The sequence below is a fragment of the Pimephales promelas genome, chromosome 15, assembly GCF_988280905.1.
Source record: "Pimephales promelas chromosome 15, fPimPro1.hap1.1, whole genome shotgun sequence".
Classification (NCBI taxonomy): domain Eukaryota; kingdom Metazoa; phylum Chordata; class Actinopteri; order Cypriniformes; family Leuciscidae; genus Pimephales; species Pimephales promelas.
In genome coordinates, this window is record NC_142783.1 from 33,107,040 (window position 1) to 33,123,907 (window position 16,868).

At 38.2% G+C, this 16,868-nt stretch overlaps 1 protein-coding gene and 1 long non-coding RNA gene across 2 annotated transcripts in view; one reads left to right on the forward strand and one right to left on the reverse strand.

The window, feature by feature from the left end:
* Positions 1-2,314: 2,314 nt before the first annotated feature.
* Positions 2,315-16,868, reverse strand: part of LOC120464096 (uncharacterized) — a 42,336-nt gene continuing 27,782 nt past the window's right edge. Inside the window, exons 4-5 of the mRNA XM_039653428.2 lie at positions 13,946-13,999; positions 2,315-3,903 (exon numbers count right to left, since the gene is read on the reverse strand). Coding sequence (XP_039509362.1) covers positions 3,778-3,903; positions 13,946-13,999 — 180 coding nt within the window. The 3' untranslated portion in view covers positions 2,315-3,777. The remainder of the gene's footprint in view (positions 3,904-13,945; positions 14,000-16,868) is intronic.
* Positions 5,528-13,079, forward strand: LOC120464097 (uncharacterized). The gene is made up of 3 exons (XR_016146724.1): positions 5,528-5,798; positions 7,968-8,109; positions 12,460-13,079. It is a non-coding gene; the product is annotated as an uncharacterized LOC120464097 (long non-coding RNA).

The following is a 16,868-nucleotide window of genomic DNA, read 5'->3' on the forward strand; positions in this document are numbered from 1 at the left end:
GGGAGACATTTGCTGAAATAATGAAAGATGATGACCAAAGTGCTGGCTTTGCCTTTGTTATGTGTAGGCCTACGTCTTCTTGCGATGCTGTGTTGTTACACGTCTATATGGCCCAATAACGCTCCGATGAGCATTTACTACTTTAAAAAAATGCGGTCAGGAAGCGGGTCGGGTACAATGTTTTTTTTTTTTTGCGGTCCGAGTTGCGGGCGGGTAGTTGAAAACGTCGGTCGGTTGCGGGTTGTTTATACATTGACCCCAATGGCGCCACCAGGGGGTGGCCAGGGGTGGCCATGGCCACCCCTGGCCGACTCCTGGCCACCCCAATGGCCAGTATTAATTTTTGTAGCATCAGTTATGCATTTTATAAATAAGTCAAAAATATTCTTAACTAAAAGAAGACGGGGAATTATGTGTCGTGACGTGCTTTTTAAGTGCCAAATGGTATACAGCAGCTTTTAGGTGTGTTTTTGCCACGTTTGGACAGGCAGGGATGCAAACAGCCCGCTTTTCGGCGCCTCCCGCTTTTTTCACGTCAGTTTGGGTGACAAAGTCATCTGAAGTCATTCCATAGCTTAATGTGAGGGACAGAAGTATATTTACATCATTAAAATATAAACTCGTTTTCCCTCCTCTGCGACTGTCATCATTCTCCATTCATATTCAAACAGCACGCGCGCCTCTTGGATGCACGGTAAAACTCTCTCCAATATGATATATTGACATTATAAATGCATGATCTGTAGATAAAAGTCTGTATATTCGCATCAAATTACTTTATTTTCTTGGAGTTTGTTGCTGTTTTTAAGCGACTCACTACCGTGTTCTGTTAGATCACACATACATATCACAAGGATTAGCCTATGAATCGGCATCAAACGCACAATAACTGTGAAACAAAGGAACAAATCGCACTTGGATTTGTGTGCTCAACATTTTTTCGATTTGTGACATGAGCTTTTAAATGCGCACTTATGAAGCGCAGTGCTGCTGCACACTGTGACTCCATGTTGCTTTGAGCACATCATTCTGCACCCGCGATGTTTTTCATGTAATCATACAAGAACGGGCTCAATCATGGGTTTGCGCACTGAAATATTATTAAAAGCCAATATATTTTGTTATACCTAGCCTGCTCAATACATTTTAAATAAGCATAATTTAATTGTATATAATTTATTTGTAGTTTAGGCTATGCACTTCTGAATTCTTGACAGTAATATATAAATATAAAATTGTGACATGATTGCCTGATTGAATTTTAAAAGAGAACTAATAGTAATTTGTTTTTATTAACATATTTAGATTTTATAAAATTACTGTGCAGATTTTTTCAAGAATTACTTTTTGCTGCTGATGTATACACTCATTAAGTGTATTAAAAATTCATAATACATATATGTAATATTTAAAGGTGTTAACTGTAATCTTACACTGCAAACTAATAACTTAAAAATGATTAAATTCATCACAATTATGTAAGTATCTGGAAATTTGCTGTGGGGCAAGGACCCTTATATATCATATAATATATATCATTATATACAATGTAATATATATTAGTTGGGCCCTACTAATATCATTAGTAACATTAAATATTACACAATAAACCAAAGTATATCAGTAGAAGTTTCCTTAAGTCTTTCTGATAGTTTTCTACAGGCTGGTTTATTACAACAGTAAACAATTCTGAAATTATGGTTTATACTGTAGTTTTGGTGTGCCACCCCAAGATTTTAACTGGCCCCATCTGGCCACCCCTACGAAAAATTTCTGGAGGCGCCACTGATTGACCCGCGCATCACTGATTCTAACATGTGACGTCACAGGGTTGGTTGGCTTCTGTTCCAGACAATAGCACTCTTTTAGTTTATCCTTAGCTAAAAACACTAAGTTCTTTCAAAAATATATTTGCTCATTAATGTATATTTATTTCGTTCGAGTAATAAAGTATTCTCGTGAGTGTATAATATGCCATTGAAAATACATACGGGTAAGCGGTCGCCATGTTGCCCCTCCATCTTGAAAGCACATTAGCCAAAGAGGGACATACCCGTTAATTCAAGCTTCGCCTTTCGCGTTTACGTTTGAGTTAACGCTCATGGACGAGGTCGAACTGGAAGCCATGTTAATCTTGGACTACATTGGCCACAACGAAATCGGAATTGAGAGGAAACTAATATTCACTGGATGGTCATATAGCTTTTCACCGCTAGATGGAGGTAAAAATCACACAGTGTAGCTTTAAAGAGCCTCACCAAACATACTTTGCAATAAGAAAAAGCGTTTCAAAATGAATTAACAAGACACAAACTGGGAAGAAACATTTATTCGCCTCATTTGAGGCATAGAGACAGAAAAGGACAACTTGTCACGTTGCAAGCATGTACTGTACTATGTGTCCATATAGCTGTAATTTAAAAAATATCGTATTTGTTTCAGATAGATACACAACACCTAGGTGAAACTTATGCAACAACTATGAATAATTGTCCTTGTTGATCACCCGCCGGTTGGCCTAGCTTATTGACCCTTACGCGGGTTACAACTGCAGTTTACTGTACATTCAGGAAAAAGTATTAAAGTATGCCGCTAAGTACATTACATCCACCGTCAAAATCGTCAGAAGGATTGTTTCTGAAATAGACTGCATGGATAGGAGTCGTGTTTTCAATATTTAAAACGAGTTCTGTCATTTTCTACACATCAGAAGAATAACACATAGGCTATGTTCGGAATAGCACACTAGCATACAGGATGTTGTATTTCTGGAGAATACTACGGTATATCCCACCTAGAAGACATTTTGTTTTTTTAGAAATTAATTCATGCGAACAAACATTCCAAAATAAACGTATCTTTTGAAACATTTATTGCAAATATAATGTATCCTGTTTCACATTCTATTTTTTTTTTTTTTTTGAAATAGTAAACCGTATACAGTGTGCTGCTAGTATTTTATTCTGAACAACAACTGTGTGATAAGGGTGATGATTGAATCCCTGGGGTGTGTTCAAACAGTGTCAAAACATTCATAAACTAGATATTGATGATGGTAAAGTCATTGTATACTGAGTATGCTACGTAGTAAGGCGCATGTTTAATATATGACGTTGAAAGTTGTGTAGTTTCGCCCCCCGTTTTTCACTTACTTTGGAATTGACATCAGATCACATGTGATTACTGACACGTTGAAGCTGAACAATGGCTTGGAATGTGTAGCCTGTGCTGTCATTATATCTGATTGTTAGTTTTCCGGTTTCCCCTGGTTATAGAGCGAAAAGCTTTATTTTATTACAAACCGGTTTTATTAATTAAGGCCCATTCTGGCATCAAACTGATTGTCTCTTATTACATTTCCCTGTCTAAACAACCAACTGCCTTAAACCTAAATTGTCTTGCATGTTACCTTCAACACAACCATGTGGCCGAATCGACAAAGCGGCGACCGATCTCTGTTAAACCCATCACAGAAACGTATTGGTGTTTTAGATAGCGCAGTGGTCATGGCCTTGTCATTAAAATAAGTTCTAAGTGGGTTTCCTGAGAGTTAGAGAGGATGAGACGGCTAAAGGCGAAAGGTTGCGTCTCCTCGTTCCTCTCGTACATTCTGGCCCTGATCACATTTCCTGTTTTGTCCACAGGCCTTATCACGGGGCCTTTGTTCACACTAATATCCTGCAAAATAAAAGGCAATGCAAACATACATTGTCTTTATGTTGGGAATTTTTGGTCCACAAGTGATGTTTCGTCTCTGCAAAGGTCCAGTCGTGTCCCTCACGCACACGGAGGTTCCTCGGCGGGGATCAGGGGACTGCAGGGAGGAGCGCTGCTCAGAGGCCGGAAGGCGAAGATGGATGGATCGTAGGAGTATCGGGGAGCGTGACGGCCGCCACTCAGGCTCTGTGAGGGAAACACAGTAACAAGATAAAAAAGGTGAAGTGGGAAGTAACTGGGTTTGGATTAGTCAAGTCACCTTTAATTTCATAGCGTTTTATGCAACACGATTATTTCAAAGCAGCTTCATTATTCAGCTCAAGTCAGTTAAACGTACAGTATGCGATTTTTGGCCACCAGCGGTCACTTATTTAAAATAATAACAAAAGACGTACTTTGATGACGTCGGGAAAGAGCGTGGGCTCACGGGAGTTGTTGTCGCTGTCAATGACAACCAGCTCAGCTCATGACATCATCGTTTCACAAAATATACGGATACACGGCATCTCTCTGTAGATTTAGCTTGTCAAGAAGCTTTAAAATAATGCAACCCCAATGTCATGCTTCTTCCGTCCCAAACCCTTCTCGGGTCATATTTTTCACCCGTACGTTTGAGCTTTACTGAGCTGGCTGTAGCAGCAGAACGTGCAGGCAGAGCGTAATCGTGGTCCATAACTATAATACAGACGAATAAATATTTATATTACGCTCCTTCAATGAATGACCTATTTAGAACATTTTTCATATATAGGGTGCACCGGATTATAAAGCACATAAGATACTGTAGTCAAACGTTTGACTGGGTTTGCGTTAGCATCCACTGTGCTAAGGCTAAAGGGAATGTAGTGAGTGCGCGTCGCGGAGGTGAGGCGTTTATTTAGTAAGCATGAGCGCGCCGAAGCGGGCACGTAACTTACATTCGCAGCCTGACTCATATGAGTATTCAATGTGCGCGGCTCGCTAACAGCAACAGTTGGCTGTTTTGAATCAGTTTTGAATGAGACGACCCGGTTACTGTGAACGGGGAGCGCTTTATGCGCGAGCAGCACCGGGGACAGTCTGTTAAGAGTGAGCGGGCACGTGATTTACACACATAAAAATACTTACTACTTTTTTTTCCTCGTCATTTTCTTTGCTTTATTGGCGGTAGTCCAGCGTTCCCCTTTGTGTTTGGCGGTTTCGCCGGGTCCCGCAAGGAAGTTAGAGAAAATAGAGGAGTCAAAGGTTATATGACGCCATAGATGGGCGACGAAACGGAAATAACGAAACGTCCCGTGTCTTCGAATTAAACTATAAATTTCTCCGTATTTGAAAGTTGGGGGAAACTGTCGGGATAATGTAAGTACACATCTAACAGAAATATATAACATAGATACAGTTATTTTTGCTATTTTTAAAGCAGAAAAAATACATATTGTGGCTTTAAGTGTTGGTGCACTTTTTTCCCAATAACTAGAATTCAACTCTTATGAAACGAGTTGAATTCAGCAACAAGCAGCTCTCGAGTCATTATTCAGTTGATTCAGTTCAAGTCCCCCTCTGTACGTTCGCGTTCAGAGTTTACATGACATAGAACTCATGTTTAAATCAAGCGACAACATTCTAATTCTAATTCCGCCGACCCGGAAAGTGTGAAAAACTGCAGTACATCGAAAATCCGCTAGAGGGAGATCCCAAAAAGGAGCAAATATCCACTGACCTCAATGTCAATTTTCACAATGTAAATTTACATGTTAATCTCATGGACTTTTATTGTATTTTTTGATAGGTTCTGAGTGTCTAACCACTGTTAGAGGGGTGATTTTTTTTTTTTTTTTTGTATTTAGATATAAAATGTATGACAAATAAGAGAGTGGTTAACTTTGTCAGCTTGATTGACAGCTGACAACGGGCTGCAACGAGTGGAATTCCTGAAATTTGACGTCTCGGCCATGATCTGACACAACACATCATACCACCTCTGCATCCTTTCTGAACATTTGTATTGAAACATCTTTATATAACATGGGTTCCTCTACTATAAATACTACGCACTAACCGGCGACACTGTAAGACTAGGAGGACTTCGCTCCTTTTTTCCGGTAAGTGAAATTCCACTACTATTTCACATAGTTAGCACTAATTAGCATCAATGTTTGTGGGCAGTGGCACTGCAACAGTTAGCATTAAATCGCCTCAGATAGGTTAGCGTCCGAGGTACTTTACCTATAATCCCAAGATTTTTCAAGATGGTGCCGCCCATACACCCCCTAAACGGCCTCAAAAACGCTTCTTCAGAAAGTCTATGGGTGACGTCACAAATGTTTTGTCCATATTTTTTACAGTCTATGGTTGAGAAACGCTGTTGAAAGTGTCTCGGACCAGGCAGCACAACACACTAGTAGCCAATCAGCAGTAAGGGGGTGTGTCCACTCATAATGGGGGAGGAGAGAGAGTGAGATTTAAAGAAGGAGTGTAGAAAGAAGATGGCTGAGAGACATTACAAAAGAGAAATGGTCAGAGGAATATCACTGGGAAAAGAAGAGTTATGATCAGGCAAAAGCTTTAGGACTCGCGCTAATATTAGAAAAGCTTTCCAGCACTGGAAAGACCTAAGCGAGAAGGCCTGAAAAATTGTTTCTGCTCCATACGCGAGAAATATTGTTTTTAGTGGCTAGCAGCAGTGGACAAACAATGACACTCAAAGCTTACATACTCGTATGTACTGCGTGTTCATTTTTTGTTCTTCCTCGTCATTCGTTCCTCATCTTCGCTTTATTATTCGGTAAGCATTATCTTGCTTTTCTTTTGAGAGAGACATCAACTCTCGTCTTTGCCCGAGCATCATCACTATGAAACACCCCTTATGGAATTGGTCCTAGCTTTTGTTGTTTGACTGACTCCGCAATGTTACTACACTGTAAAAAAATATTGATGGTTTAACTTAAAAAAGTAAGTAACCTGGTTGCCTTAAAATTTTAAGTTCATTGAACTGGAACAAGTGAGTTAATACAATGAAGGAGATTAATTTAAACAATCAGAAACTCAAAATGATATGTTATCTGAACTAAATAAATTATTTAAGTTGATTTGACAAAAGAAAAAAATGTTGTGATAACTACACTGTAAAAAAATATTGTTGGTTTAACTTAAAAAAGTAAGTAACCTGGTTGCCTTAAAATTTTAAGTTGATCGAACTGGAAAAAGTGAGTTAATACAATGAAGTAGATTAATTTAACCATCAGAAACTCAAAATAATAAGTTATCTCAACTAAATAAATTATTATAAAGTTGATTTGACAAAAGAAAATATGTTGTGATAACAAATCTTGAAAATATTTTTTACAGTGTATAGGTCCCCAACCCGGCATTGATGCCGGTATCAATCCCGGGACGTGTTTGCGTTCACACAAAAGACGTTCTGGCAATTTCCCGGGATCAACGCGCTATGTGAATAGGGCTTTTGTAACACATTATATGTGCGCCACCATTTTCACAAATCCGTGTTTTTGGTGTTTACATGGAGCCTAATAGTATCGTTTTCAAAAACTTGCGACTTTCAAAAACAGTTTTCAGTTTTTAGTTGAAAAAAGTGTTGTGTAAACATCCCCTTTTCTTTCAATATTCATCTGTCAAAATCTATCCAACTTTAAACATGTGTTGTCACTGGCTTACATGACCAAACCTGAGTAAAACCAAATGAGCAAAAAAAAAAAAAAAACTGAAAACCACAGAGAAAGGAGGGGTTCCTGTCCTGGGGAATGAAAGAAGTAGTTAATATGTTTCACATATGGTCAGCTAAATCTAGCCTGGCTTAAAATGCACAACTCAAAAAGATATACATGCGTATACCACAAGGTTAAGCTCTTTTCCTGTCAAATAGCCACTCTGTTTGAGGTTTTCAAATCCATCAAGGGGCCAGATCAACACTTCATCAAAATAAAAGGAGTAGGCCTCTGAGTTTCATTGGATGCTACATGATCCCATTTACTTTCTACAAGCAGCTGTTTTCCATGAATCTCCCTCCAGGAAACAATGTTCTCAGTTTAAACAATTTAAACTGGTTTCATCCATGTATTGCTAACAGCAAATGACAAACCATCAAATACTATTTTTAAGTTGTTAAGAGTTCAAGTAAGTAGACAAGGCTTTTACAAAAAACGTGAAAATTTGGCTCATTAACAATTATGTCTGCCAACATTAAAAAGCCGAATCAAGAGCTGTATCATATATTTATAGCCTTTTTGTAAATGTGTTTTTGTGTATCGCAGTGTTGTAGTCGAGACCACCTCACTCGAGTCCGAGTCGACACCGAGACCAGAGAGAGTCGAGTCCGAGTCAAGACCGAGTCCACAGAGAGTCGAGTCCGAGTCGAGTCCGAGACCAGAGACGTCCAAGTCGAGACCGAGACCAGTGAGGGTTGATTACCTAATTTACTTTTATTTACTTAGAGAAATCCTTTTTTTTTGTTACTGAATTTACTTAGAGTTTAAAAAATATGATCAGTTTAGGGTAAAAAAGCCACATAGTAGGTGGTGTTAAAAGTAATTTTATTACAATTTGTCATGCGCAGTTGCGCACTAGAAAATCACCAATCACTGGGCGTGTCAATCAATTTAAAGAAATATTTTATTATTTAACATACATTAATAATCATGAAAAATATTTTAATTGAACTCGAGTGGACTTGGGAATAAGTCCGAGTCCTAAAAAAAAAAATGTTCGAGTACGAGTCAATTCCGAGTCCAAATGGACACGAGTCCATGACAAGACCAAGACCATTAAAATATGGTCTCGAGACCGAGTCCGAGACGAGTCCAAGTCTCGAGTACTACAACACTGTTGTATCGTATTATTGTAACAGGTACAGTGTACCCTAAGTTATCTCATATTGTTATTTATATTGTAGTTATTTTTTAGTCAATTTACTTATAAATGTATTTTCTTCATAGGCGGAGTTTGACATTCGAGCCAGGGGGGGCAAAAAAAAAAAAACATGCTAAATAAACACATATTTATTTTTATCCCAAGAAAAAACAGTAAAACAATACACTGATTTTTTATTGCCTTTATGTCATTGTAAACAGCTAGAACTTCGCATTAACAGCCACGATCATGAAATGTGGACCACTTTTGCACTGTTAAAATATTATCTTCAACCTTAAAGTTTTCTTTCCTTTTTTCAAAACACATTCTGGCAATGATAATGATTAAAAAACTAGTTAAATTTCGCATTTATACTTCATGAATCATTGAAAAAATTTTAAGACACGGGATTAGGCTACCTATTGGTTTTGATGAGGGGAAAAAAAAACTTTACGAGTGCGGATTAGAACCTCGAACCTCCCGAGTCCTGGATCTGGACCATCACTGTATACACGAAAAAGGGAGTATATGCTTTATATACTCACTATACACATGAAAAAAGTGCTATACTCTGACATTGTGCTCATTTTTATTTATGCAATAAAGGGCGTATATACTTTATATACTCACTATACTCGGACATTGTGCTCATTTTTATTTATGTACATCAGGAGCTACAGAACATCGTCTTTCAAAACATGACCTACTCGAAAGAGAGAAAAAGAATGAATGCGTACAGCACTTGTGAAAATGCCCTTTCGAGTACGTCTCTGTCCCCAGCACATTTCAAATTGACGCCCATTTATCGCAGAAAAGCTTCTCTCAGAGTTAGATGACACAATCGACCGAGTGAGCGATAACTTAAAGAGATTGGGGTTGGTAGTTTTTTTACAGCTTTTTTAAGAAAAAAAAAACGGGCGATTACCCGTTTCAGCCACCGGGGGGGTCAAACTCCGCGCCTGATTTTCTTGTATGTATTGTAATGCTTTTTCTACATCATGGCCAGGGGACTACAGATGAAAAATAGCCTTCTGGCTAATTCTGGCTTTTTTAAGCATGTTTGTTCATGCGTTTTATGAAATTGCACTGTCCCCTTTTAAATAAACCAATAAATCAAATCAAGAGTTCAACTGGCCTTTAGACTGACAAATACCTGCAACTGTAGGAAGAGTAATTACATTATGACAAACAGCTCAGGCTTTTGTTTCCTGGCACATTTTACGAGTGCATAATGCTTTTACACACCATACTGCATATACATGGGAAAGAATTAACCCCTCAACCTCTAACATCTGTCTTGTCAACAAGTTTGGACCATCTAGGCGATGAGACCGTTTGTCTTCTCTGGCTTCATCCTTCTTTGGTTTCATTTCTTTCTTGTTTCTGAGCCCTCATTGTCTTTGGTCTTGTCCCAGACCTCAAACCCCCATGATGATTTTCTCTCTTCCCTAACTGGCCCCCTGATAGCCGCTTCCCACTCCATCTCGAGCTTTACCTGGAGCGTGGCCAGCAGAGACGGGGCCCGGAGATAAAGCCAGGGGCCCGACCACTATATACATGAGCAGAAGACCAGAGGGAATGGGAGAAGCAGGGAAAACCAAAACCAAATACATTTTCACACACATAAGAACCTCTAAACTAAAAATGAGTGCGTATGGCTTAAGGGTTTAACAGAAAAGTAATAATAGTATTCGAGTAATAGTAATAGTATCGATGTAATCGCAACGATCGGATCAACCGGATATTGTAACCATTTTTGCAAAATCAACACTGTTATTAAACTGAGCTGAATGATGACAATTAAGGGACGGACATGGTCAGAAACAATGCTCGTGGGATTAAAACGAATTTAAATGCAGTTAAAATAAGTAAAAAATAACTCCAATTTTTTTTTTTTTTTCTTTATTTATTTATCAGGGACAATGCACAAGATACATTAGTCTTGCGAAGAGATGCTTTGTGCCAGAGTTAGCCTAAGCTAGTTTTCATCCGCAGTCCCCGGGCAGGTGCACACAATTTAAGACATTAGAACATTGCAAAACAACTATCAATAGTAATATAGCTACACATATTAGTCTATGACAATCATATAAAAACAATCAGATACAAAATGAGATATCATACACTATATTTGTTCAGGCTCTAATATAATATGTTAAAAATAAATATTAAATATGAGTCAGCGATCAAGGACAAAAGGTAAAGAGAGAGTGGGAAGAGCGAAAGGAAGTTGAAAACGACAACAAGGCGGAGGAGTGAAACTAAGAACATCTTTCTCTCTGACTGTAGATCCTGCAACAGCCGGCACTCTATAAATGGAAAATGACTTCATCCTAACACACACACACTTCCTTCTCCCTCTCCCTTTTCATCCCTTGCTCCTCTCCTCACCTCTTTCCATTAATCTAATAAAATGGTCATCCAATCTCCTGCAGATGAAATGGAGGTTTCTGGATGTTCATTGGAGAGAAAGACCATTATGCATCAATTCTTTTGCAGTCTACAAAAGGAAAACCTGCATTTGTGGAAGCTTGAAGTTTTTTTGCACTGCAAAATTTGAAGACTCAATATATAGGACGTTTTGGTCACTTTAGATTAGGATCTAATTCTCACTATTAACTATGATTTTTGCCTCAATAAACTCGTAATTACTGCTTATTAATAGTTAATAGGAACTTCTGACAGTAGTTATATGAACTATGAAATCGTTCTCTGCATGGTGTGAAAACCCATTAGAATATGGTTGAGGTCCCTCTTTTAATTGACTTTTTAAGTCAATAGAATTTTTTTTTACCCATTGGTGTAACGTGGTCATTGTGCTGCTTGATTATTATATTAATATACTGTGGTAAAGCACATCTGATACATACATTTCAAAGGCCTCTAAATAATCAATATGATCAAAATATTGCCTATGTACACATTCTGATTTTTATAAAGTAAACATAAGAATAACTTTGATATCGTTAGTAATGTTTTGGTTTACTTGATTGCCCATGCATAATTTTATAGAAATGTTAAAACGTAAGTATCAAGTAAAATATAAGATGAAATCAAAAAAATCTATATGGATAATCAAGTAATCCGAAATTGCTTCAGTCCAGTAAGTTCATCGTGAAATATTACTAACGATATCAAAGTTATTCTTATGTTTACTTGATAAAATCAGTTATGATCAGCGTGCTTGGAGGAATGTTTATCTCAATTGTAATGCATTTAAAAGATGAGTGACAACTAATTTTTGTAAGTATCTAATTGATTTACATCAAGCTATCAAAATTTCATGTAACCTTTTGGCCATATAAATATCAGCAACTGTGCCATATTGCATATTTTTACTCAGTTTAGGACTTTTTTTCTCCTTAAGAATGACCCCCATATTATAAATATATATATATATATATATATATATATATATATGGCCCTTGATAGTGAATATGAAGGTCATTCTTGAGGAGCAACACTGGCAGGAAAAGTGTTAATATAGTTCATGTGTTGAACTCTACATCTAGAAAATAAAATGGTTTGATTATTTTTTCTATCTAATCCAATGACATTCAACCTTAAGTATCTAAATACTTTTTGGGGTCACTTGTTTGCAAGCTGTAGAATTTTTTCTTTTCTGTCATTTTTAAAATAGTTAATTTCCTGCAAATAGTAAATTATTTGTAAATGTTTTTGTAATCCTGGTCTTGGATCGGGTCAATACAGTAGAATTTTATGATGCAGTCAAAAAATTCTGATGTATCAAATATGATTTTTTTTTTAATCAAAAGTCAAATATTACTTTTTTATTATTAATTTGTCTAAAAGTTTAATAAACTGTTCCATAAAAAAAAAACTATTACAAAAATTAAAAACTATATTCATTTATTTGTATGATTCTGACCTTCACAGGGTTAAATGTTCCCGAAAGGTGTTCCAAAGGATCTGGTGAGGGGCCCCTGCTGCGAGATGAGACAGATTGTGTTTGTAATTCCAGCGGGCTGGTCTGCAGCCAGTGTTTCCCATGAGTGTTCCAGTTCCTGTGCCATGCAAGCGGGAGTCACTGTTCTGCAGTCCAAAAGGTGGCGAGCTCCTGACGACGTCAAACAATGGCATCGCTCAGCTCGGGCCTTCTGGACCAGCCCGAGGAGTGCCAAAGGCCCAGCCGGGGGTCCAGGGCCATGGCTATGGGGGTCAGCGGGTGCGCTTCGGCCCGGCTCCAGCGCACCGTGCTCACGGGTCAGGCTTTTAGAAACCAATCCAAACACTCGCATTCAAAGCATTCATGCTACTCTATTGACCCGATCCAAGACCAGGATCACAAAAACAGTTATAAATAATTTACTATTTGCAGAAAATTAACTATTTGAAAATTGCCAGAAAAGAAACAACTCTTCAGCTTGCAAACAAATTGTGTAAACAGTGACCTCAAAAAGTATTTAGATACTTAAGGTTGAATGTCACTGGATTAGATAGCAAAAATATCAAAGCATTTTATTTTCTAGATGTCCAACACATTAACCATATTAACGCTTTATACATGAAGAGTTCAGATGCAAAAGCCTCTAAGTGCCATTTGAAATTTTCTTCTAGAATGATCATTTTTATCAAGCTTGTATATTTAAGTTCAGTGATTTCACTTAAATGGCAATGATAATTACCTATTAATTGTTATTTAAGTGAAATTACTGAACTTAAATATACAAGTTTGATAAAAATCATCATTAAAGAAGAACATTTCAAATGGCATTTAGAGGCTTTTGCATCTGAACTCTTCAAATATATATATATATATATATGGCCCTCTAAATACTACATTAACACTTTCCCTGCCAGTCCTTTTATATATATCATACTGATTTTAGTGTGTAACATTTTTTGGTGGTGCAATAAATATAATTTGAAATAACTAAACCGTTTATTTTATAATATTGTATTTTTAACATGAATGTATAACCTGGGGACATCAAAGTTCCCCTAATTGAAGAATCACCCATATATATATATATATAAAAGCACTGGCAGGGAAAGCGTTAATATAGTTCATGTGCCCATCAACACCTTCACAGTCCTATTGCTCGTCCTGGGTCGACATTTCATTCAGTAACATCTGCCAGTTTTTATTTTATATGCTGTAATGTTTGATGATTGTGTTATTTTACATAAGCAATGCTTCTATCGCTTGTTTCTGCTTCTTCTTAACATGTGTTTTGATCAGGAGATTCTGTTCTCTTTCAGAAGATGTGTAATAGTGCCCCCTACACGTATGCAGTGAAAACACGGATGGCGGGGAAAGAGTTAAAGTGTTCTGTAAGTGTGCTTTTATTTTGGGGGGGTTTGGTTTTTTTGGGTCACTGTATGAAAAAACAGTTTGTTTGTTTTCTTTAGAAACACTCACCCGAATCTTTATAGTCCTCGTTTTCCCTCCGCAGTTCTTTTTTAGAAGCATTTTCTGAAGCAAAAAAGGAGAAAATATGGTTAACAGGAATGACATAAGTCTCACATGTTGTCTATGCACAGCCAAACTCCACACAGCAGCTTCAACACACACCGAGGAACGAGTTTCCATATTGTCAGAGTAAACATTTACTGCTTTCTTGCCCTTGAGCTGTTCTGGAAGATCCCTGGAAGCTCTGGGCCACTGTGGCTACCCAAACTAATGAGTCTTTTATGTAACAGAGCAAAACATCCTGTGGGCCGCCCTTTCAGGACAAACGTGGAACTCAGTTTAGCACTAACAGTAGAGCTCTGGGTAAAGAAAGCAAACAGAGGCAGCGTGACTCGATAGCAGAGGTTAACTCGGATTCTTTTCAGGACAAAGTCTAAGAGGTTCATTTACAGTGCTTCTGCTTAAAGATTACAATACATTTATGATTTAAAAGAACGACAGGCAATGATAAAGGCCAAAATTAAAATTCACCATTATTTCAAACCATGTGTGTGTGGAACAAAAGAAAAGGAGATGTTTAGAAGAATGTGCAGACTGCACAGGGACCGAGACTGTGAAGAACAAAAACTCACAAACGTGAAGTTCATAAAAAGTCATCTAAATGACTCAAGTGCCATAATCCGAGTCTTTAAAGGAGTAGTTCACTTTTAAAAAAAAAAACTTTTGTTGATAATTTACCCTCCCCCCCATGTCATCCAAGATGTCCCTGTCTTTCTTTCTTCAATCGAAAAGAAATTAAGGTTTTTATAGGTATAGAAATAGGTATAATGCCCCTTTTTACAATATGTAAACAACAACTCTTCCTCTTCTCAAAAGGGACTGCGTGTTCCCGGGGGCGGGGTTTATGTTAATGTTAGGGTTGGTGATGTCACTAACCCGGGAATAATGTCGTGTAGTCCCTTCCAGACGTTTATTGTAGTCCTTAAAAAATGATTTCTTTAAAAGCAAATACATTCCTTTGAGCATTGTAACTTTGCAGATGTTGTTTATGCTCAAACAGCAACTAAAGTTAGAAAAGTGAAATCATAACCAACCACCCCTTTAACTTGGAGAGCATTAAAAAACATTAAGGACAGGGTTTTTCACTACAGTAAAAACAACCAGCTTCAAAGTTTATATATTGTAATAAATTCATGGCAAAAACTGATAGGCAATGACAGATTAATGCACATTTCAAGCAGTCTCTTTGTTCTAGAAGGGAAACTCCCAGGAATTGTCAAATTTGTCCAGATCTGCGTGACTGGAAGGCAGCCATGGTTAAAGCCCGGGTGAAGTCTGAAATGAGCTCGGCCTCGTTTCAAAGTTCCCAAAAAAGGAGATATGTTTGTCAAGCTCACTCAACCATGGAGGGCAGCATTTAGACATCTGTCAGACAGACCATTCATTGCACTTGAACAATAGCTGGACCCCTGCGTTTGAGATTTAAGCAACTGCATATGTGCAGGAATGGATTAGTTGGTAAGGATTAATAATGAAAAACTAACACGACTGTCGCCCAAATGTGGCTCAACATATTAACATAACAGCTGCCGTATATAATTAAATGCGTGATGCATAGTAGAGTGAGGCTGGATATAGAGCAATAATGACGACTTATTCATTTGTGTACGTTTGATTTAAAGTGCTTTTTCGGATATTATCTTGCATGCAGTGTGTAATATAGCTGTTGGTGAATGTAAAATGTCTAGCAAAGTTTTAATAATCAAAGCACACGTCAAATAACCGTATGGTCTCCTATAAGAAATAACCAATTCTGAAATGCCGTAACGAGTCGCCAGCAATTCCAGTCTCACTTCCTGTTACAAACCTAAGTAACAATGTGAGAAATTTGCATAAAGCCAGCCTGTGGTCTTCATTGGCTGCCTGCAAATGTCTGCTTTGGCCCACCCCAAACACTGTAGTTGTAGCTGAGACTGGAAGAGTTTGGTTTGTGTTGTCAACATGTTGAGAAATGCTGTTTTCAGCGCTACGAATCTTGTGCTTCAACAACATGAGGACTCGCACAACTGTTACTGTTCGTTTCGCTGTGTATCAAGCTCTGAGGAAGCCTCTGGAGCCAAAATTGAGCAGGTAGACCAATCAAAACGTGGCGCAGTGGATAAGACACATGCCTTTGGTGTGAGAGACCCGGGTTCGAACCCACTGTGAGACACCAATGTGTCCCTGAGCAAGACACTTAACCCCTAGTTGCTCCAGAGGCGTGCGACCTCTGACATACTGTATATAGCAATTGTAAGGCCGTGTGTCCACCAAAGCGTTTTTAGCCATCTGAAAACGCTAGACGCTCTGCTGAAGACGCCGTGCTTTGGGCGCTTGAGAGCGTTTTGGCAGCGCAGAGTTTTTTCCGTTGAGACGTTTCGTTGCTATGATACAGAATATCCGCAGCAGTTGAATGTTGGTCGGTGTGGTATTAGTCCCGCCCCTCCTCCACTGTGATTGGACAGCTGGGTAAAACGTGATGAGTGTTGCGTTTTATCCAAAGTTGAACATTTTTCAACTCCTAGCGACCAGTAAAAACGCTGGGCACTCGGTGCTTCAGCGTGAAAAAAACGCTCATGGCGTTTAAAAAACGCGGTGCTCCCATTGTAAACAATTGAAAACATACGCCAGGCGCGTGGAAAAAACGCTTTGGTGGACACACGGCCTAAGTCGCAAGCGTCAGCTAAAGGAATAAATGTAAATGTAAAACAGACTGGGCCTTTTGACCAATCAGAGCAGAGCAGGCTCACAGAAAAGAAGGGTTCAGAGTAGGGGTGTAACGGTACACAAAAATCACGGTTCGGTACGAACCTCGGTTTTAAAGTCACGGTTCGGTACGTTTTCGATACAGCAAAAAGAAAGAAATGCCAGAGAAATGTCCTATTTGTTTAAA